The sequence below is a fragment of the Sus scrofa genome, chromosome 1 (assembly GCF_054392235.1).
Source record: "Sus scrofa isolate SSC_HxYL_T2T_F1_AM1 chromosome 1, Sscrofa_HxYL_maternal_Yorkshire_Landrace_v2.0, whole genome shotgun sequence".
NCBI classification, from domain to species: domain Eukaryota; kingdom Metazoa; phylum Chordata; class Mammalia; order Artiodactyla; family Suidae; genus Sus; species Sus scrofa.
This window is the reverse complement of record NC_139383.1, coordinates 118,306,399-118,327,750: the sequence shown is the minus strand read 5'-3', so window position 1 is coordinate 118,327,750 and position 21,352 is coordinate 118,306,399. Positions and strand designations below refer to the sequence as shown.

At 44.1% G+C, this 21,352-nt stretch overlaps 1 protein-coding gene and 2 long non-coding RNA genes across 36 annotated transcripts in view; 2 read left to right on the top strand and 1 right to left on the bottom strand.

Annotated features, from left to right (window-relative positions):
- The window catches only part of TPM1 (tropomyosin 1), a 28,998-nt gene extending 16,881 nt beyond the window's left edge, over positions 1-12,117 (top strand). For 5 of the 33 annotated variants that reach the window (NM_001435239.1, NM_001435238.1, XM_021084476.2 and 2 more), the window contains 5 exons: positions 632-702; positions 1,484-1,559; positions 2,018-2,080; positions 2,369-2,438; positions 11,252-12,117. In NM_001435239.1, coding sequence (NP_001422168.1) covers positions 632-702; positions 1,484-1,559; positions 2,018-2,080; positions 2,369-2,438; positions 11,252-11,334 — 363 coding nt within the window. In that variant the 3' untranslated portion in view covers positions 11,335-12,117. Of the gene's footprint in view, positions 1-631; positions 703-961; positions 1,560-2,017; positions 2,081-2,368; positions 2,439-3,885; positions 5,371-5,975; positions 6,174-10,019 lie in introns of those variants that run through there. The other 28 variants (NM_001097483.3, XM_085020446.1, XM_021083935.2 and 25 more) reach the window with 9 other exon arrangements.
- On the bottom strand, positions 11,507-20,580 carry LOC146406319 (uncharacterized). 2 transcript variants are annotated; one of them, XR_014809951.1, is made up of 3 exons: positions 20,152-20,580; positions 19,763-19,872; positions 11,507-16,226 (listed from the first exon to the last, which is right to left on the bottom strand). It is a non-coding gene; the product is annotated as an uncharacterized LOC146406319 (long non-coding RNA). The 2 variants fall into 2 exon arrangements; XR_014809950.1 differs by lacking the exon at positions 11,507-16,226 and having other exon boundaries at positions 17,907-19,872; positions 20,152-20,434.
- LOC110260973 (uncharacterized) overlaps positions 13,686-21,352 on the top strand; it is a 30,569-nt gene continuing 22,902 nt past the window's right edge. Inside the window, exons 1-4 of the long non-coding RNA XR_014809932.1 lie at positions 13,686-13,771; positions 19,803-19,936; positions 20,705-20,772; positions 20,943-21,011. This is a non-coding gene — a long non-coding RNA (uncharacterized LOC110260973). The remainder of the gene's footprint in view (positions 13,772-19,802; positions 19,937-20,704; positions 20,773-20,942; positions 21,012-21,352) is intronic.

Sequence of the window (21,352 nt, the reverse complement as noted above, 5' to 3'; positions counted from 1 at the left end):
TTTTTCCCTTAATGTAACGTGGCTTTCGTGAAACAACGTTGTTCATTACCTTCATCTCCAGATTACACCATGCCCACTAATTTTGAAATGCTTCGTAGGATCCCTATTCTCTCATCTTCTTCCATTGAGCTCCAGTGTTAGCATCTCTTGCTATTTCTGTTGGCCTTTTTAATCTCCTCCTCAAAAAGGAAGTTGAGGTACAGAGTTCTAAATTGATAGAGTTCTTAGGCTTATTTTCAAGTCTTGTCTTGCAGCCCCTACCTTTTCAGCGTAAAAGGCGTCATGCCTCATCATACTGCTATTTTTAAGATTGTGAATTTCGTATTTATCCCTCCTTCCACACTTGGGTCTGGTTGCTCTGTAATTATCCAGGCTTTACCTGAGCCAGACTTAAAATAAGCCTACCCCTTAAAACTAACCGTGCTGGGTCTTTGTGAGCAGAAGCCTCTATAGTCTCCCCATGGGCACTCCTGGTGGAGAATTGCTTCTCACTTGTCCATGGGAAAGAGGATCATCTTATTTATAGACAAGAACTCCTAGGGGCTGATGGACCCATTCCCCACCCCTAACACCCCCTGCTCAGAGCTTGGAAGCCCCACGGTGTGTGAGTATTGTGTTTGTCCTGCTTCAGGTGGCCCGTAAGCTGGTCATCATTGAGAGTGACCTGGAACGTGCCGAGGAGCGGGCTGAACTCTCAGAAGGGTAAGCAGGCCTGGCGCCAGGAGGCTGTGTGTGGGGTGCTGCAGAGCAGTGACTAAACAGCATGACCTTCTGGCAGCTGCACATTTACCTGTTTCAGCTCCGGGCCTCCTTATGAGCTCATTTGACACGGATGAGCCATGAGTATGGAACATAGAGGACTTATGTGGGGTGTCTGTATATGAATGCGTGTATCACTGCATGCCTTACCTGCACACTGATTTTGAGAATGGCCTTGTGCATTTCCTGTGTCCACTAACAGCCAAGTTCGACAGCTGGAAGAACAATTAAGAATAATGGATCAGACCTTGAAAGCATTAATGGCTGCAGAGGATAAGGTACTGATGGCTCATATATGGGTTTTAGGTTTAACTGCAACCCAGGTGTCTTTCAGCTTCCAATGCCTACTGGTTCGTTTTTATAACGACTGCACCTTCACTACACCCTTTGCTATCTTATATCTTGCTTTAAGTGCTTTCTTTGGGTCCTTTATACTCCTTTGTTTTTCCTTCATAAATGCTCTTTGATGCAGCCAAAAAAGAAGCCAAATTGTCATGCTTGGAAGTTGTTGGATTTTTGTCACCCCTGCCTTTCTGCTGTTGGAAGGTCAGAGGGCAGTGTCTGTGACAAAATGGAGCATTTTAGTACCTGATGATTTGGCTACTTTAAGGCGGCCCTGTGTTCTCTAGGACTCAGTTTTCATTTTTTCCCATCCCTCTCCTTTTTCTCTCCTCCTCCCTTTGGCTTGTCTCCCACCCTTTCTACCTCTGGTCGAAAACATTAGCAAATGTGCCGAGCTTGAAGAAGAGTTGAAAACTGTGACGAACAACTTGAAGTCACTGGAGGCTCAGGCTGAGAAGGTAGGCCAGGAGCACGGTGTGGGGGAAAGGCACCCGTTTAGAGCTGCTCGAGAGACACGCACTTTTTCTCTTCTGAGGCCCTGCCGGTGAAGGCAATAGTCCATTAGGCACTTTAGCAAAAGGCATCGTTTTGAGGTGATTTCCTGATGGTTATCAATAACAGCGTCTTTTTTTTTTTTTAATGGGGACTCTATTTCATGTTGAGTGTGTGAGTCATCTGTAACAATTTAATTTAAACCAAGTGCCCAATGGATACGTTATCTTGTTCTTAGCCCATGTAAAACAATAGGCAAGAAAACAGAGAATGCATTGTCGTATGCCATTTGATATCAGAGGCTCCGTTACCTCCGGAGAGAGCCTCAACATCTGTTGGCTGGGCTGGCACTGTCTTTGTATTGGAAGACGTGAATATAGGGTGAGCTGTGGCCTGACATCTGGAATGTTCTTTCTAATTACAGTACTCACAGAAGGAAGACAAATATGAAGAAGAGATCAAGGTCCTTTCTGACAAGCTGAAGGAGGTAATGTTAGGGGTGTTTTGGACAAAGCCAACTGGATTGAGTGTGGTTTTATGGAGCTGGTCAGGGGGTTTCTGTTTTAAAATTATGACGATCCAAGTCAGGAACACGTGGGGTTGGTCTTGAGGGAGCAAGCTGGGCTAGCCTCTCCCTGTGGTGCTTGACTGATGGGTGGTCTCACCTTGTTCATGGGTGCTGCATCTGATTTTCATTCTCTGGTGTCCCCATCTCTTTAGCTATCAGAAATCTAAAACTTCCCAATTTTAATGGAAATAAATTGAATTATTGCAGGCTGAAACTCGGGCCGAGTTTGCAGAGAGGTCAGTAACTAAATTGGAGAAAAGCATTGATGACTTAGAAGGTAAGATCTTAAGTTTGTTTTTAACTTTATCGTTATGGCTGAATACCAACCTGGAAAAATGATTTTCCAGTCCAAGTGCGTCCTCCTTGATACACTTCTTTGCTCTCGCACATTCTTCCTATCTGCCCTTTGGGGTTTTCATTCCATAGCTCTTAAACTCTGGGACCTGAGTCCTCTGCTCACCAGATGGCTGTTAGCCACCAGACCGGGCACATCTCTTTTTGTAACAGCAGATGCCCAGAGGCTCTACTGCACACTCTTTAGAAGTGTGGCGGGTTTATTTTTCCCTGCAAGAAAGGCGGTTGTAGGCGAGAATGACTAGTGTGTTTTCTATCTTTAGTGATACCTACTGATTGTCAGAATGGTATGCAGTTGTTTTTAGGCACAACCTGTCCCCTCCCAAGTACGAATTCAGTGTAAGGGTTCGGCCTTATTTCTTAAGTTACTCATCATCTTGGTCTATATCCTGAAAGAGGGGTGGAGGGTTAATAGGGCATTGCCCTTTGACACGATTTGCATTTCCCTACAAAGACATTTAGGTTTTATTTTAGTAACCTCCCCTCTGTCTCTCAGAAATCATAAATGCTGAGCTCTGAAGCTGCAAAAAGAAAGGAAAAAAATACATAGAATTATATACATCAAAGGTAGAAGGGGCTCGAGAAAGGACTGGAGGTTGGTGCAGATGACAGCCAAGCTGCTGGAGAGGAGAAAATGACAAATGGTTGCAAAACAGTCTGCCAGGGAGCAGCAAAGTATGGAACCTTCGTATTACAAAAACTGAATTGCAGGCTTGGCACAGCAACATCGTAAACAGTGTGGTTCTCCTCACGTTCAGGCCTTCTGGACCAGTGAGGAGAACTTGAGTGGGAAGACCCGGGGCGGGGGGGTAGTCTAGGTGGCACCATCAATCGATAGCCCAGCTGTCTAGCTTGGTCAGGAAGTCAGTGGTTTGAAGGTGGAACCAGATAAGGATTACAGACTGTAGTCACAAATTGTTCCTCCAAAACAATGCCCTGGGATATTTTTTCCATTCTTTATAGTTACAGATGGCTGACTACTCCAGTGTAATTCAATTAGAGCCCTATAAAAGGAAGATGTTCTATTACCCAGCCCCACCTACCCTGGCCCCAGGAGACAGCTTTTTGTGGTTTTGTTTAGGGTTTAACATGGTTTACTGATATACCTACCGTATTTGTTATGATTTTCATATTGAGTCTTTCTTGTTTTATTTTCTAATGGGTTTTGTTCTTTTTGTTTTTGTTTCGATTCTGTTAAAATCAAAACGCACGCCTCCTGCATTGGCCACCTGCTGCGGCACCAATTCCTTCATGCATTGCCCTTTCCTTGCTGCTGTGGTGGGATGGTATCCATGCCACCCTCACTCACCCTCCATCTCTTGATCACTCTCCATGTCCTTGCACCTCTGCCTTCCACTTCCTGGTCATAGACGAGCTGTACGCTCAGAAACTGAAGTACAAAGCCATCAGCGAGGAGCTGGACCACGCTCTCAACGATATGACTTCCATGTAAATGTGCATCCACCCTGCCTGCTCACATCCGTGCTCTCATGCTAATACGATAAACTCACCACCACACCCTTCTGTATCTTCAAAATCTCCATCTTTGCAGCTTTCTGCTCACTCTCTTTGCATAATCTAGGATAGTCATTGTTTTTTTTCACATCCTACTAACATAAAGGCCAAGTAGACTGTCTCTCTCTCCACAAACCATTTTCCTTTCAGAATCCATTCATTTCATATTGTCTCAATGCAGTCGTTGGTACCAAGCTGAACTGGAATATGAATGACTTGGGCACTATCTGTTTAGCAAATTAAATGAGGCTCAAGTAAAATTAATAGGCCGTGCACCTGTGCCGGAATTTCCCAAGAAATATCAAAAGTTCATTTCCTGAAAGTCAGTTAAATACAGTGTGATGATTTTTCGTAGAAGAAATATAAATTTAAGGAACTCTACAGTGTCAAGAGGACTGAGGCTCTGAGGGAAAGGAAATTGATCCAGAATATCCTAAAGAATGGTGCTGTAAAAGGTCACATTTTCCTCACTTTTAAGAATTCTAGACAGAAATGAACCATCTGCTGAGTAGCCAAGCCTTTAATTTCCTATGTTTATGTAGAAAGAATGAACATACAAATGCCACAACCTGTGTCAAAGAAATGGAACCTAAAACACAGATTGCAATCTGAGTTTGAGAGTTAATGGCCCAGCCTTTACTACTGCTGGGCAGTACAGGTGGAGTAGGTAGTCTTCCTGTCACTAGAGCCTGGAGCATGCATGACTAACACACATGCTACTAACCAAATGTGAACATTAGACTGGTTCTGCCCCTCTCATGTCTAACCTGGAAATGTTTCACAGAGGTTTCCCTTGATTCTTCTAAGATGGCACTGAATTGCATTTAAGCTGGAAATTTCATTTTCCAGGCCCACCTGTCATTTCTTTACCCAGCTAGAAAAATGGTAGCTTGAAGACTGTTAGCATGTACCTGCTGCCTTACACATTGTATAGACTCACCACATTGCCCTTGGAGACACAACTGTCACCGTGGAAACTAGAGCAAATCCCTTCCTCTCTTCCCTCCTTTGTGAATGAGGGGTGGATGAGATCATCTGTCTCCAAGCACTAAAATGAGGTGATGCTATAAGAAAAACTTTTAGGAGTTCTCGTCGTGGCTCAGTGCTTAACGAATCCGACTAGGAACCATGAGGTTTCGAGTTTGACCCCGGCCTTGCTTAGTGGGTTAAGGATCCAGCGTTGCCGTGAGCTGTGGTGTAGGTCACAGATGCAGCTCGGATCCCGCATTGCTGTGACTCTGGTGTAGACCAGCAGCTACAGCTCCAATTGGACCCCTAGCCTAGGAACCTCTATATGCCAAGGGTACAGGCCTAGAAAAGACAAAAAAAAGAAAGAAAAACTTTTAGTATCAGGTATGATTTAATATTCTGAAAAAGGGGTTCCCCTCACGGCCCAGTGCTTAACGAACCCAACTAGTATCCATGAGGTTTTAGGTTTGATCCCTGGCCTCGCTCAGTGGATTAAGGATCTGGTGTTGCCGTGAGCTGTGGTGTAGGTTGCAGACTCGGCTCAGATCCGGCATTGCTGTGAGCTTCAGTGCAGGTCAGATGCGGCTTGGATCTCGAGTTGCTGTGGCTGTGGTGTAGGCCGGCGGCTACTGCTCCGATTTGACCCCTAGCCTGGGAACCTCCATATGCCATGGGCACAGCCCTAAAAAAATAAAAGACAAAAAAAAAAAAAAAAAACTGACAGGTGGGTTTACTTAACATTTGTTAAGTTCTGTTCATGGGTCTTCTTGTAATGGATCCTCCCCCAGAAGGGGCTGTGCTGGCCTCAGGTCTGGATCCTGGTGGGCAAAGATTGACATCCTCCCTCAGGCACAACTGGCCATGGGTTTTGCATGTCTGCTTCTTGCCTGTGTTTCAAATGCTTCTCTCATCTGTTAGTTTAGCTTCTCTGTTTTCCATTGTGCCACTTTTTCTCCCACCTTTTCTCTTCATGCAGATAAGTTTCTTTGCTTCACTTCTCCCAAGACCCCCTCATCGAGCTGGATATCCCACCTCTCTGAGCTCTGCAGTTTGTCTCTTCTCCAGCTGACCCTGGTTTATTCTTTCACATCCTGCCTTAGGGCCAGGCACACACTGTGCTTTCTATTGTACAGAAGCTCCTCAATTCAGTGTAAAATAAACACTGTGTAAGCTATTTCTGTTTGCTATTCTTTTTACTTCTTATTTATTGATATTTTAGTTTCAACACTGAATAAAACTACAAATCTGCTTCACACATATGAGGGTTAATTTTTGGCTGCTGCTTTGCTTTTTTTTTTTTTTTTTTTTTTTTCTTTTCCCCACTCTGAACATGAATAGCAAGAGTTTCTAAAGCAGTAGTTCCTAGTGGAACTTAAAAAAATAGCCATGCCTCGATCTCTCTCAGCTTTGGTTCGCAAAGGTCAGAGTGAGGCCTGGGCAAATGTGTTTTCTTAGGGGTTGTCATGATTCTCGTATGTAGTGCAGGGTGAGAACCTCTGCACAGGGGACTTTGCTTGTTGGAGATGGAAAAATATGTCTTGAGCAGTGCTTTCCTCTGCCAGACATTTAGTTTGGGATGTGGTAAGCCCCCTGTGTCGATATTTAAATGGCCCTGCTTGGGAGGATGCTGCCAACTAAGAAGGGCTCATGAAGAAGGCTTCATAACCATCCCGAACTGCTAGGAACTTACTGGAAAAGATGGGAAAGAACTTGGATTCCAACAGCGTAAACTGAGATTATTGTTGATCATCCTTTTACAGAACAAAGAGCAGTTAAAGCTTTTTAAAAGTATGCTCATTCCTCAGCCCCCGTCATTTTGATCGTGGAATGACATTCTGTAGTTTTAGGAACATGTGATTATGTTCAAGTCGAGATTTATTTTTGTGCGTATAAGCACATTATGTATTCTTTAGGAGGGATTGTACTTAACATGATTCTCGTGACAAGAACATTTCATTTGTGAACATCTCTAAAGCATAGCCATAATTAAGTTGATTCTGCCTGCCGCCTCCTAAAAATACTGGAAATCGTTCAGTTATATTTTATTTGGGTTTCACCATTTCACTTCAAAAACAGCAATTAAGTGATTTTTTTTAATGTATCACAAAATTAGAGCTTTAAAATGATTTGAACATTCATTTCTTAATTCCCAGCATTTCTCCATCCTCCAACAATCTGGCTGTATTTCTCCTGTGTTTTAAATGCGGGTGATCTTCATCTGTTTGTATATAGTTTTTCTTAGCCTCAGAGGATTTATAGGCCACTCTTTTCAAGTAAATTTGGACAAACTGAAAATGTCAGTTACTATACAAAGACTTCAGAACAGGGTAAAAATAGTCTTTTTAAGAGGGCCATGGTATAGTAGACTTTTTAAAATTTATAATATACACAGTGTCTTTCCCTTGAGAGTAAAAGACTTCTGTAATTTCTTGTTTTCCTTTTCCTAAGGCTTCTTGGGCCTGCTTTTGACTGTGATTCCTGCCTGTTCTTTTTAAAATTCAGAATAATAGAAGTGGGTCCTTTCCTGAGTAACCCTGCTTCCTGCCCTAGACAAAATGACAAGACTGAAAGTTCTGCTAAGCAGATGTTCAGTTAATTCTGGAGGCACATCTGCTCTTGGAAACCCTTCTGGAGACTTTCACACTTTCTATAAGTATATTCTATAGTATGGAGGTGGGAAACTGATGTATTGGGAAGGCAAATCTGAAATGAGCCCAAGAAGGTATGGCTGCCCAAGAGGATAAATAGCTAGTTGATCTTATCAAGAAATGGTTGAGCCCCAAGCTTCTAGCTCAGAGGGCTAAGCCATACATAGAAGCAGCTGCTGCAAGAGCCTTGGTTTGATGAAACCATAAGTATTGCTGAGCACTAGATGCCCCAGACATCAGGGAGGTGAAACAGGAGGGGAAGATACTTCCAAATGTATAACTGTTCCAGGTCCCTTCCTTCAGCCCCAACCCCAGGCACACCAGCTCTGTGGTGCTGAAGTGGAGCAGGTCCAAAGGAGGATGTGGAGGGGATGGCTGTCCTTTAAGCTGCATTCACACTGACCCCCTGAATTCTCTAGGGTATCCTCCAGAGTTCTTCCATTCCAGCTTGGCCGTACATTGGCTCAGCAAACTGAGACATCCTTCCTGCCTGTGGTGATGGTCCCCCACGCAATAGTGTGAATGTGCTGGTAGGGTTTAAATTTTGCAACCCCCAAATATGCAACATACCGTGAAAGGTAGAGAGGCTGTGGTAAAGAGACACACTGCAAATGTTCTTTGCGCTCGATGAGCTGGCCATCCAGTAGGAAGATAGAAGAGTGAAGCAGGTCTGAACTAACAGATGGTGGGATTTTAGCATCAACAAGGAAGAAAGACAGTAATTCTGACTGAGAGCTACCTGGAAGAGGTGACATTTGATGGGTTTTGAACATTCAGAAAATTTGGATCAGCAAAGAAGATAAGGCAGTAGGTATTCTGAGCCAGAATGCACAATGAATATGGAATCTTCCCCATCTTCTACCATTTATGAGAAAAAGTTAAAATAAGAATTAATTAATATCGGGAGTTCCTATTGTGGCACAGTGGAAAGGACTCCAACTAGGAACCATGAGGTTGCGGCTTTGATCCCTGGCCTCGCTCAGTGGGTCGAGGATGTGGCATTGCCGTGAGCTGTGGTGTAGGTCGCAGATGTGGCTCAGATCCTGAGTTGCTGTGGCTGCGGTGTAGACTGGCAGCTAAGCTCCAATTAGACCCCTAGCCTGGGAACTTCCATATGCCGTAGGTGCAGCCCTTAAAAAAAATATATATATATATATATATATATATATATATATATATATATATATATATATTAATTAATATCCCAACAGACCTGGGGGCTAGAGACCAAACTTTTTTTTTTTTTTTTTTTTTCCCCTGGGTGTAGAATTGCTAGCTTTTCAAATTTGTTAAGTAGAATTTGTGGGTTGAGGTTGTCACTATCATTTGAAACAATCATATGGCCTCCAGCTTTTTCTGTTAAGTGCTAGGTGTTTGTCATTGTTTGGGCACCTTCTGGGCCATCAGATACAGACTGACTCTTGTGGCTACTTTTCTTGCCACGTGAGCAGATTACATGCCAGGGTATAAAATGTATGTCAACCGGGCTCCCTGTAGGTGTTTGAGATTCCGTTCATTTTATACACAGCCATCTAGCACAACAGAATGCCACTCTCTCGAGGAAGTCAGTCAGATTTTAAATCAGTTTTGAGAGGAGATAAGTCTTTGTCTCCTGCTCTTCGAGTAGGGTAATGCACACCCCGTACCCCAGCTGGACAGGAGGTCAGGATTTGTACCCTGTATCACTGCAGTTGCGGGAGGGGCAGGGAGCTTGGTTTTGCATTTCATAAACTGTTAATGCAGGAGTTCTCTTGAGGCTCAACAGGTTAAGGATCAGGCGCTATCATTGCAGCAGCCTGGTCGCTGCTGCGGCATGTGTTTGATCCCTGGCCTAGGAACTTAAAAGTGCCACAGGCATGGCCAAAAAACAAAAAACCATTAATGCAGCAACAGAAATCCTTCTTGGTGCTACCCTAAAGGAAAGCCAGCCCTGGGAGTGGAGATGAAAGGGGTTCCTAAAAGAGGTGAGCAGAAAGGGGCAGGTTGAGGTTTTAAAAGCAGCTCTCTGCTGAGTTCACCTCCAGCCCTGCCTCCGGTCCTGAGGCTGTTGCCAGAAGCTGCACTCGGCCCAGTTCACACAGGGGTTTTATTGAGATGCATGTGGAGCATTCCCTCTCTCTCCTCCTCAGATCCTGCCACTCTTTCCTTCCCCTCCCACCAAGAGGGGAGTCCTGGCTCTTCCTAAGTCTGCCAGGCCCTTTGCCATCCACCCTCCCTAGGCACAGGCCAGCTGAACATGGGTAAAGGTAACTGCTCAGCAAGTGACCGGTGCCGAGGTACTTCTGTGTTCTGTTAACTCCCTCACCAACTCCAGCTAACCTCTCTTCTTTCTGCCTCCTCTCTTCTGCTAACCTGCTTGCTGACCTGTACAGATCAACTCTACCAGCAACTTGAGCAAAACCGCCGCCTAACTAACCAACTAAAGCTGGCCCTGAATGAGGATTAAACTTAAGTGGGAAAGAACCTGGGCTGAATTCTAGAAATGCAGCCCATGGGCAGGACTGTTGTACCTTCAACTAACAGGGTTGAAAACAGTTGATTTCTGCACAATCGAACATGAAAGGAATCAGTTGAAAGGCTGACCTTGCCTGCGTTTTCCTCTTATATCAGGAATAATTAAGGTCTCTTTAATCTCACAACTGCTTTTATGGTAAAATTATATACATGTATGTGGATAAATGTTCATAATCAGTTCAGCACTCGTCTTTGCCATAGCAGGTCCTCTTGTTTGAACAGATGCATAATGAGGACCAAAAAAATGTTTTCTATTTCCTACAGAGAACTGAGTCCTGCTTTAAGTTAGAAAGCCAAAGCAGAGGGGTGTGTATGTGTATAACTATATATATATATTATATATAGGATGTGATATATATAATATATATTCCTATTACATATTCATCCTAATGTCTAAGTATTTGGTATAGTATTTGAAACATGATTAAGTGTACCTATGCTTGGGCAAAATAGCTTTTGAAAACAGGAGTTCATGTCAGAAGTCTCTGATTGTCTGAAAGGTATGCCTTTATTCAGTCTAACGGTGTTGGAATCTGGTGAGAATGTCATGCTAATAATAAATAGAACACTGTGAGAATAGTAAGAGAATGTCCTACGGAAGTGTGCATGAAACGTGTCAATTTTTTTTTTTAATGAGCCACAGAAATAAATCATTGAAAAGCTGTCAGAAAGCCTATTTACATCATCTTTGTCTTCTGTGAGATTGTGTTATAACACAACTCCCAGACCTTTAACTGCCTGTAACTCATAAATGTCTGCTGTTATTAACTTCAGTGCTGCAAGCACCTCTCCCTGTTCCCACAGCGCAGCGAACCTTCCCCAAACCCCACTTGCATTGTATTCTCCGTGGATTGTTGGCGAAGGTTCCTCTGGGGCTCTGTGAGAACCCACTGTGCCTGTAGTTCCTTAGGGCTCAAGACGGCTTCCCCTTCCTAGGTCCCTGTGTGGAAATGAGTAATGTCTTACAAGCATGCCTAGTCCTAATCATCTGATCCTTTGTTTGTGATTGATGTTTGCCTGCCTAAATGTACAAACACCACCGTGTCCAAAGTGCAGCTATTCATGACTTGATTTTCTAATCCCACCACAGAGAAAGTGGCTCATGCCAAAGAAGAAAACCTTAGTATGCATCAGATGCTGGATCAGACTTTACTGGAGTTAAACAACATGTGAAAACCTCCTTAGCTGCGACCACATTCTTTCATGTTGGTTTTGTTGGTTTTTTTGTTTTGTTTTGTTTTTAAACACCATGCTTACCATGAAACCCCTTAAATGCATTTTTATTTACTTTTACCACTGTCACAGAAATACCCACAAAATACCAGCTAGGTCGGGGATGGGGAAAACACACACACACACACACACACACACGCACAGAGGCGAGCCCCTGTCAAGGCAGTAATGATTTAAATGTGCCATTTCCCAGGTTGACATTGCCACACTTCATAGAGAGTTTAGCAACACAGTGTGCTTAGTCAGCCCAGGAATCCTCATTAAGCAGAAAGATTTCCATTCAAAGTGCCAATGATAAATGAACAGGAAGATTAATGTTGGAAACACAATCAGGTGTGGATTGGTGCTACGTTAAACAAAAGGTCCCACTGTGGTCTTTCGTTCAATATTGTTACTATTTAGAATCTGTCCATCGCTAATTTATTTTGTCTTGAGTTTTACAATGAGGTGCAACTATGGATCCCGTCTGCCAGAATTCACTAAAGCCAAGGGTTTGTGAGCCATCGTGCTCTTGTAAGCCTTCTGTTTTCTTCTGATTGGCACATTTGCAGCTCGTTGCAACTTGTAGGATAGCATGCCATGTGGATTTCCACCGTGTTAAAGTGAAAGATTTAGGCACTGCATACAATGGTGAAGAAAAAAACATTTTCTTAAGAGTTATAACTGTATGTAAACCTTGTATAATGATATGGAATAAATGCACATTGTAGGACATTTTCTAAATGTGGTGGTCCTGTCATTTGTATGTTTTTACTTTGTGAACTTTAAATTATGCGGTCAGCTTACTTTCCCCCCCACACACGTTTCTTAAAGCAGATTAATACCCCAGTGTCCGGGGGAAACTGGGGTACATGTGTTATCCTCCCAGACACTCTCAAGTCACATGCTGTCTTCCTTTGATCTGTGTAAGTTACAGCCAAGCAGCAAAAAAACCCTTTCCAAGTCCAGGCTTTCCTCCAGGTTATGGACTATATCTACGTGTACATACATATAGGTCTTTTGCAGTGGTTTTGCTCATTTGGGGACTTTTCCTGAGTTCGTGGCTAAGTCTTTATCAGTGGCAGTCATACAGTCATACACATGAACAGGTTGTAGGTTAAGGCACCAAATATGCTGTTCTCCAGCAGTGTGATGCTACTTCAAAGTAGAGATTAAGGGTTTTTGTGATTTTCTGCGTTATAACTCATGTTGAGTTCTAAATTCCCATACATCTATTTCTCGCACTTGGAAACTGAAAATATAACGTCAGTCTGGAAGACTTTAGGCAAACAAAAACAGATTACAAACAATATTAGTTGGCTAAACTTGTGCTACAGGGAGAAAAAAGACATTCCCTTGAAAAAACCCAGTAAAATGGAAATAAACGAATCTTTTGCATGGATATTTTCACTGAAAAGGACTCTGTATCCCTGTAGCTGTTCTTCCATGCCTTTTGATCAGGTATTTTTTCTTCACAGACCCAAATAAAATCCCAGCAGCCAGGAAGAGTTCCCACCTCTAAAAAGCTGTCCCTTTGTTCAAGGCAAATAAACTCTCTGCCTCTCAACCTTCCTGCATCTTCCACAGGTCTGGGCTCTCCCCTGCCCATCCTCAGCTTCAGTCAGGGGCTTTCTTACACCCAGCATTTGTTCACTTTGGGAGCCACATCTGGCGTTATCTTTTCTAGTTGCCTAGCCTACCAAGTCCCTAAACCTGAGATTCTTCATCTCTGAAGTGGGCCCCTCACTCACAGGTTATTGTTGTGGGACTCAAATGTATAAGCCAGGGGATAAACACGCAGCACAGCACTTTGGGCACACTCGATGACCATTCATGGTTTTCCAAATGGTGTGACTCCAGAGCCCTGCCCTTATTCTTCTAGCTCTTGTTCCAGACATTTTACAGCAGCTCGTAGACATGGTTAGAACCAGATGAGGCAGCAGGTACCGTTGGGAGGGTGGGGGTTGAGTCAGCTTGCAGCCGCCATGACTGCAGGGAGTGGTGTAGGCCTGACTTCCTCCCTGGGTTCCAGGGATCAGATCAAATCAGTGGATTGCTGCAGTATCATGCCAGTTCAATGAATTGTCATTACCTCATCATTCTAATAAATAGAGAATGCCCTGTCCCTACACACCTTAGGGCAGACCCAGTGTGGTCATCTCTGAGCATGCTGCTCTGGAGGTCAGGGGAAGTGGTTAAGACCCTTCGGTGTGCAGACCTGGAGGCTGGACACTCATACAGTCACCATTTAGAAAAGAGTATAGTACAGATAACTAAAGATTCACACTCTAAATTCCATTGCCGAACCTCAGCAGGCCCAGACTTACAAATGAGTAGCTGGAAAAGTTGCCTGGTTCAGAATAAAACATTGTGGAACTCCATGGAGAAAGACTACAAGGTAAGAAAATAAGCATCTTGCAAAAATATTTAAATTTGTGGTGAGAGTTCTGTGATCTCTCATTAAAGGAAAATGCTTTGTGGATATATTCGGAACTTTTTGAAACTGACATTGAAGAGAGTGATTCTACTTACTATTCCTAGAGATATCAGCAGAAACAAAATCTAATTTTTGTGTATGCTGCTATATGTCCTCCAGAGTTTAATGCTTTGGGCAAGAAATTGTCTTTTTTCCTTGAACAAATATTTGAGACTATGTTAACCATTTTTTCACCCTGTCAATACTGTTTGTAGATGCAGTTTTTTTTTAAATCTGCAGTCAGATGTACATACAGGGGGGAAAAAATTGAGTTCTCCAATCAAAACAAAACACTGGAGTGCTCCGGGAGCCATCATTTCCAGAATTGGAGACAGGGGTTTGGAAAGAAATTATTGGAAATGGCAGGCGATGCAAGAAGCGTTCCTTCCATTATATACACTCTTTGACATTGAGGGTTTTCAGAGCTGCATTCCTCTGACAGATGTTATAAATTTTGTATGTCAAACAATGAATGAAGCTATGTTGAGGGCTTACTAATGTGAATCCAACTTTAGCCAAATTTTTGACAAATAGACACCAGCCTAGAGGAGAAGACTGGTTCCTGCTGCCCATGAGAGTTTTCTTTCCATCTGTTACCAAGGCCGCAGAGAACAAAGAGGCGAGTCAAAGCCTTATCAGGGCCTGCCAAGGCTGGTGCCCTAACTGAAATGCCCATTTGGAGCCAGAAGGAGGCTTATCATCGAGGCCTGGATAGTTTGGTGGCTTGCTCAAGGTCACTCATCTGCTTGAGTTCACCCCCAGCTCCTACAGGGCAGACAGCACCCTGTGGGGTTTGGAAGCCAGAGGGGCCCACTTCAAATCCACCACTCACTGTGTGAGCCCAGGTTGATTTTACCATTTGCACAGCCATTTCTCCATCCTTAAAGGAGATGATTTGCCTCTTGGCATGCCTCTGCACTTCCGCACAGGCTGAGAGCAGAAGGAGGGGTTGTGTGTAAACTCCCCTCCCCAACTCTTCCTCCTCCTCCAGTCCCTCTTCTGCTCCTTGGGCTTTGAGCCATTCCCCTGGAAATGGAAAATAACTTTTTTCCTTTTGAAATTAAAATACCCAGCACCAATCCCCTGAAAGCCATTCTTGGCTTTGCAGCCCCCATACATAAATTACATTCAAATAGGTTTGTTGATTGGCCCAGACACAAATTCTCCAGGAACAGTTCCAGCGTGGTTAATCACCTGTGCACAGGAGGTGAAAAATGTTTCAAAGTAAGAGATTCACATTTCATTTTTAAGTGGAATACCGGCCCTTGGAAATAAGATTCTCTTGCTCCTTGCTTGAAATGCATTTGGATATGCTGCTGAGTGGAAGCAGACAGAACATGGAATCCTGCTGGTAGGCCTTGCAATAGATGTGAGTGAAGGCAGTTTGACCCGCATTTATTCTTGAGGAGCCGCTGCAGAATCCCATCTCCAGAGGAAAGCTAATGACAGGAAAGGTAAAAAGCCCTTCCTGTGTGTGGGCAAGGGGCCGACAAGACATGGGCCAGAGGCATGAAGGCAGGTACTGCGTGGCGGTGGGGGTGAGAGAGGAGTCTGCTTGATCATGCTGAATCCTGATCTCTTGCCAGCTCAGGAGATACTCAGGATTTGGAACACTGCCTTCCCAGCAGAACTCTTGTTGCTTAGACTCATAAATTTGAAATTAAACTCCCAGGTACCTACAGCAAAGCAATATAGCCCTGTGGCGTTCCACTGAGCCACGTTTTGGTGGGCTGACCACATCCTTAAGGACTCCCATCCCAAGCCCACTTCTCTGTGCAAGCCACGTTTCACAATAAAAAAATTTGCTGGAGTTCCCGTTGTGGCTCAGTGAGTTAAGAACCTGACGTCTCTGTGAAGATGCAGGATCGATCCCTGGCCTCACTCAGTGGCTTAAGGATCTGGTGCTGCCGCAAACTGTGCCATAGGTCGAAGATGAGACTCAGATCTGGTGTTTCTGTGGCTGTGGTGTAGGCCTCAGCTGTAGTTCTTATTGGATCCCTAGCCCCGGAACTTCCATGTGCCCCAGGTGAGCCCCTAAAAGGATTTCTTTTAAAAATAGCGAAGTAACTACTTGAGGTATGTGGTGGTCAAAGATACCAGTATTCTCAGTGAGCTATCCCGAAAGGCTTGAGTGTTGTTGCTCAAAGCCCGGGCATCAGCATATTAGAAATGTGGCCCGGCACCCAGGCAATAGGGTTTTTCATTTTTGTTTGTAAGGTGAGTGACTTCCCAGGGATGCTGGCATATTTGCGCCTCAGAAACCAGCCGGAAAGTGACTCATCGCTGATTTACTGGAACTTCATGACCACCATTCCCGTGATGTGTCCTCCTGCTCTGTTCTCACAAAGTACTCTTTTCCAGGATACTCCAGGATTATCTGCCTTAGCAAGAAATTGAAAAGGAACAAAACGGATCATTGGCCTAGGAATAGGAATCTAATAAATGTAAAGAAAATGTGACTCAACAGAGAGTTTCTTGTCTCAGATCCTGGCAGAACTCTTCACCGCTCTTTAATCCCTAATCTTTGGCTTGAAACCTCCTATCTGGAATGTCCCCTGTTTCCGGCTTATGTTCTCCCTTTTTCCTCCAGCTACAGCTTTTCATTATTCTAATCTCTTATTCTCACTCTCTTAAACATAGGAAAGGCTTCCATATTGTTTTCTAGTAACTAGAGGATATATGGAGGTGAGGATTATAAGTAATTGGGCCTCCAGGACTAAGAATTTCCATTTCTACTTAAGCACTGATACTTTTTAGAGGCTGGATTTTGGAGGCCAATATAGAAAAAGTATAAAATAGACTTCTTGCCCCTAGGGAGTCTATAATCTAGAGGAAGCAATGCACACATATTAAAAAATGGTAAAACTGGAGATGAGTGCCTGGCAGAATGAGAGCACATGATACAGCAGTGAATTGAAAATCAACATCATGCCCCCTTCCTGGAACACCTAAAACCAATGGCAAAGGTTCTCTGGGAAGGTTTATAATTTTCTCGAGTATTCGAGCCACAGGCATGCATGACTCACCCTTACCTCTCACACCTTAGTAACAAGAGCTCTGCTAGTTCATAAATGCTTTGGTTTTGCCATTTACTCCAGCCACCAAGGGTTTTGTTCTTTCTTGAAGATTTCTTCTGCTGGACTTAATTTACAAATTCTCCCCTCTTACCCGCCTCCCATTTCTTGTTTTATTGCCAATTAACTTTTTTTTTTAATTTTCTTTGTCTTCGTACACCTTTGCTTTTACCCTAGAGTACCTCCCAATCTTCAGAGCAAAGAGTAAGAGTATAAATAAATAATTACATAGAAGCTTAGAGACTAGAAAATCAGCTTTCTTCTCCAAGAGGGAGGTCTGCAGGGAGCCTCTGCTTCCTGGGAAAGCAGATAGATTAGCATTGCCATGAACACTCACTCCCTCCGTGGGAAGTCTCCCCAGTGCTCTTTCCTGTGACCCTTGGAGGAGAGTCACCTGACCAGGCTTCAGCCTTCCTAATGGGTTAGGAGCCCCAGGGGGGCTCCAGTTAATCCCTTTTCCAGCTTTCCAGGAAAGATGGAGAGCCAGGTGGGTGTGCCAGGAATGGGGTTTCACTGCTATATTCATAGGAATTGCTGGGGGCAGGGGGAGGTGGTTGCAGCTCCCTTTTACTTTTATTTCTTTTCTTTTTTTTTTTTTTTTTTTTTGATTTTTAGGGCCGCACCCGTGGCATATGGAGATTCCCAGGCTAGGGGTGGAATCAGCCACAGCAATGCCAGATCCGAGCCACGTCTGTGACCTACACCACAACTCGAGGCAACCCTGCATCCTCAACCCACTGAGCGAGGCCGGGGATGGAACCTGCAACCTCATGGTTCCTAGTCTGATTCATTTCCACTGCCCCACAATGGGAACTCCCCCTTTTACTTTTCCAGTCAGGTTCCTGCCCAAGAAAGATAAAGTATTATTGACAAATATGGCACAATGGAATTTGGATGAAAAGGACGCTAACCCAAAGAATTCCAGCTTGGATAACAGCAATAGATATATGTTATGTATTTAAAGGAATAGGTAAATACAGCAGTTTGCAAGTTCAAATGGAAATTTATTTGCCAAATTTGGATAGAGGACTGCAAAAGAAATTAGCCAAAATGTGCACAGAAGGTACAAGGCACCATGTAATTGTGTACATTTCCAGTTTATCTGTCATAAAATGTTATAGAAATAATAGAAAATCTATAAGGAAAGAAAGCCACTCAAGCCATCACAAAAAAATGTTTTCCATCTGTTTTGCTTATGTGTATATTTAGGGGTTTTGATTTAAAACTTTGTTTTTTATCCAAAAAAAAATTTGCATAAGCACCTTCCTGTGTTGCTAACCTAATCTCCAACTGGTTAATGTGATAATTTGTTATTTTCCTAATGTTGTACCTTTGGGTTCTTTCTGACCTTGTTCTCTCATTAACTAGAACTGATAGGAAACTCTTTGTAATTTGGATATTTTCTAATAAGAAATGAAAACATACACTTTAAAAATATATTTAAGTGCAAGTACCCCCAAATATAGTTAAGCTGTTTAACTAGGTAGAGTAGTAAGTCCTGCCCCAACCTGGAGTGAGCCCATTTGATTTCCATCCAGCCTCTTAAGTTCTTAAAAAAGAAACCCATTCCCCAAACAGGTTGAACTACAGGCCTTTAAGAAACCTAACTCTACACATTGTCTCTATTTCTCCCCACTCCTCCTCCCACCAACAAAAGCACACAAGCTTGAACTTTAAGAGATGCTTTTACAGCAGCCACCCACTCTTTCCTGTTCCCCATGTCTAGCCCCAGAGTTGATCAAAGTGAATGGTGGGTGTGTGGGCTGAGAGGCACTGCCCAGGGTCACTCTTGCTTCCCTTTTGGGAAGACCCTTAACTACTGGTAATGAACAGTGATAGATGGGAGAAGCAGCAGCAGTGATAAAAGAAACGAACTGCAAAGTGAGGGATGCAGTCTAAGATATGGGTTAAAATCCCAGGCTTTGCTCCCTCTTATTTCAAGGGCAGGCATTTTCCAAACAGGTTTGTTTTGCATTTTGTGTTGGAGCCCTGTGTGGTGAACAGATGGAAGCTTTTTATTTTAAGTTGTTTGCCCTGAGATTGACAGCCTGGAGAGTTTCCTGAAACAGACCCTGAAATTTCCTTTAAAAAAAAAATATATATATATATATGTGTGTGTGTGTGTGTGTGTGTGTGTGTGTACCTGGACAAATAAATGCCTCAGAAACTGTTTGGGGGATATCACTGGGCCCTGCCGCTTGGCCTCATCTCTCCCTCTTTGTGTTACAAAAATAAAACAAATAGAACTACAAGAAACAAAAACAACACAAGTTTGGAAGTAAGACTAGAATTTGAAAGTTGCTCGGCCACTTAATGGTTTTATGATTTTGAGTAAGCTGTTTGTCTCATCTGCAAAATAAGGGTGATAATAGTCATGCCAGCAAGAGTTCCCGTCGTGGTACAGCGGAAACGAGTCCCACTAGGAACCATGAGGTTGCGGGTTCGATCCCTGGCCTCACTCAGTGGGTTAAGGACCTGGCGTTGCCATGAGCTGTGGTGTAGGTCGCAGAGGAGGCTCGGATCCTGTGTCGCTGTGGCTGTGGGGCAGGCAGGCAACTGTAGCTCCAATTGGACCCCTTGCCTGGGAACCTCCATATGCATGGGGGCAGCCCTAAAAAGGAAAAATAATAGTGCCGGCAGCCAGCAGCCAGGACATGATTAAGATATTCTGTGTAAAGTTTTTAGTGCAGTGCCTGACACAGCAAACTCTCAGTGATGGACAGCTTCTTTTTTGGGTGTTAATTAAACACACCTGCATTTTGTGTCTTTGCAGTCAGCCAGTAGAGCCACCCTCCCCTGGCTCCAAAGAAAAGGCTTCCTTTATCTCTTCCATACTCACCTGTGAGGCTGCCATATGGTGCCATCTTTGATCCTTCCAGGTTGCCAGTGATGTTCATTTCATCAGGATAGTTTATCTGGATGGTTCAGAGCCAGGTAGCCCAGATGGATCTGAAATCACAAGGAGACGAGGCTGCATCGCCCTTCAGAACTAAAAATCCAGCGTGAATGAACAGTAAGAACAGCCCCTCTCCAGTGGGAAGGGATGGGACTTGAGGAGACCCTGCATGATGGAAAGGCCAGCCATCACCCGCTCCCTGGCAGCCACCTCCCCATGCCATCCGGAAGAGAGCATGCAGGTCCTGTGTCTCCACAAGGGCATGATGGGGTTTGCCCCTGGGGTTCAGGGTCTTGGGGGCTTCTCAATGACACTGTGAAAACCCAGCTCACCTGGTCATTGATCCTAATCCCAGATGCCAGGTTACCTAGGGCACTTGAAAATTTTCTTTGGACTGAGACAAAATCCTCATCCTCTTCTGGTGAAATCCTTAACATCTGAGGTCCTGCTTTGTAGTTTCCTCTGTTGAGATGTGGCTCCTGCCTCTGTGTCTCCAGCCTTGAAACGAAGGGTCGGCAGGAGGACGCAGCCTCTCCTCAGTTGGAGCAGGTCCTGGACATGCAGAGGAGGCGGGAGCCTGACTTCCTGGCTGTGACTTTTGTCTAGAGAGGCTGTGGGGTGTGGGGCAGGGTGCAGGGACCTAGCCAGCACTCGGAACAAAAGCCAAGCACCTGCTCCGTGCTTTTGGGGCTGGTTGGCCAGGGTATCTGACACCAGGGAACATCTTTCCTTTCACACTCTATTGTCCTGTGGCTTCAATTACATTCTTGACTCAGAGCCCAGAAATGGGGATAACAGGCACTCCAGAAATTCTTAGAGCAATGACTCATTGAGTTTGCAGCCTCCCCACCTCCCTCACCATGATGCGAACTGCTGGTCTTCCAGACAGGGGGAATCACCACCACCTCCACATAGCTGGACACAAGTTCCTCCACCTCAGCACTGATGTTAAGGTGGGTCCTTCAGGGGTGTGTATCAAGGGTATCGGTGAAAGCAGGGAACCCAGAAGAATGAGAAAAAATGACAGAATTTACTACTTCATATTCCCCCCCCTTAAAAGCATTGATGAAGTCGTCATTGGGAAAATCTGAATATTCTTACTTGTACTTCTTTTATTTTAAAGGACAAGTATGTGGAGTTCCCGTCGTGGCACAGTGGTTAATGAATCCAACTAGGAACCATGACATTGCAGGTTCGATCCCTGGCCTTGCTCAGTGGGTTAAGGATCTGGCGTAGCTGTGAGCTGTGATGTAGGTCGCAGATGCGGCTCAGATCCCGCATTGCTGTGGCTCTGGCATAGGCTGGTGGCTACAGATCTGATTAGACCCCTAGCCTGGGAACCTCCATATGCTGCGGGAGCGGCTCAAGAAAAGGCAAAAAAAAAAAAAAAAAAAAGACAAAAAAAGAAAAGAGAAGATAAAGTACAAGTATGTGAAGTCTTAAGCTGACTATATATATCATGGATGCCGCAGCCCTCCACCTCAAAGAGCTAGGTTCCCCTGCCCGCTTCTGACTGGTACACTTGCCCTTGAC